This window comes from Poecilia reticulata, unplaced genomic scaffold, assembly GCF_000633615.1.
Source record: "Poecilia reticulata strain Guanapo unplaced genomic scaffold, Guppy_female_1.0+MT scaffold_273, whole genome shotgun sequence".
Classification (NCBI taxonomy): Eukaryota; Metazoa; Chordata; class Actinopteri; order Cyprinodontiformes; family Poeciliidae; genus Poecilia; species Poecilia reticulata.
Window position 1 is genome coordinate 80,329 of NW_007615053.1, and position 1,304 is coordinate 81,632.

Genomic DNA, 1,304 nt, shown 5'->3' on the forward strand with positions numbered 1-1,304 from the left:
CGTTCCTGGAATCATTTAATCAGATCTAATACTGAATATTATTAATATTTATGCCACCAACATTATTCCCACCACGATGAGCTAAAAGCACAATTACGGGTTCATTATTATGTAACATTGATCAGGCTGATAACCGACAGTACCTGCTTTTACAGTATTATATCAATAACATYACATTATTTAACTTCAATTATACAACCGAATAAAACCTTTTATCATTTTTACCCCGATGAGTTCAAACCCGTCCTCTTGACCTTTGTTTGCCCCATGACTTCCTTCTCACAACCCGCTTTCCTGTCAKTGAAATGGACAGCTGCTTGACCTTTGACCTGAGCTCATAACTAGTCTGCCATATTGGAGGGATGATGGCCATAAATGTGACGCAGCAGCAAATCAGAAAACGTACCAAATTCTCTTTCAGCCGATATGAATTGTCTTCTCATGAGACGATTCAGCTGGCCGGAGGAAAAACATCCACTGACATCAAGAAGCCATTACAGCCACCAACATGGCCGCTGGCTCACACACCTGGTCCGGTTCCATCGGTGAGCGCTGGCGCTATGTCCTTGAAACACTTCCTGTTTGGTATATCAAGTCTTTTCAAGTCCAAAGTCTTATTTCATGTCTAAAGTTACTAAATTAGTGAGTCAAGTCTGAGTCAGTTCCAAATCAAATGACAAAAGTCGTKATAARCTCTTTGATAAAACCGCGGTAATTAATTYGATTCTGTGCTCAGGAATCTTTCTAGAGCCGGAAACTTGTTTAATCTGACAAGGATCTAGAAACSATGCAGATGAAGGAAGTTAGATTTTTAAATTAAATTAATTTTCTGAAATTTTAACTTATAGTCATGTCTAAACTGTTTCCTGTTTTGCATTAATTGCTTGCCATACTACGTCCTGTAAATGTTGGCCCTTTAGGGCTTCCATAGTTTCTGGCTTCAAGTTATTTACAATGTTTATCTTTTACTGTCTTCATGGCGCTGCAATAAACATGAGCCTATATTATTAGCAGGTACTAACCGAACCGAGCGGAAACAAACARAACCGTGTGGAGCTCACCTCGGGTACTCCTCCAAACTTGGCCCGTCGGAAAGCGTCCGGCGTGGGGACCGGATCCACACCGAGCCCCGCCAGCAGCCGGCAGAGAGCTCCGATCACCCGCCTCACCTCCACACTCCCAGCCGCCTTGCTGCGCTGCATTTCGGCCTCGGAATCCACGGAGACACAGGGCCGGACCCACAAACGCTACCGAACCACAGACAGTACCGAACCACAGACAGTACCGAACCACAGACAGTACCG

At 43.9% G+C, this 1,304-nt stretch overlaps 1 protein-coding gene across 1 annotated transcript in view; it reads right to left on the minus strand.

Moving 5' to 3' along the window:
* The window catches only part of tedc1 (tubulin epsilon and delta complex 1), an 11,548-nt gene extending 10,250 nt beyond the window's left edge, over nucleotides 1-1,298 (minus strand). The window contains exon 1 of the mRNA XM_017303435.1: nucleotides 1,019-1,298. Within this exon, the coding sequence (XP_017158924.1) occupies nucleotides 1,019-1,202 (184 nt within the window). The 5' untranslated portion in view covers nucleotides 1,203-1,298. The remainder of the gene's footprint in view (nucleotides 1-1,018) is intronic.
* Between the last annotated feature and the right edge of the window lie 6 nt (nucleotides 1,299-1,304).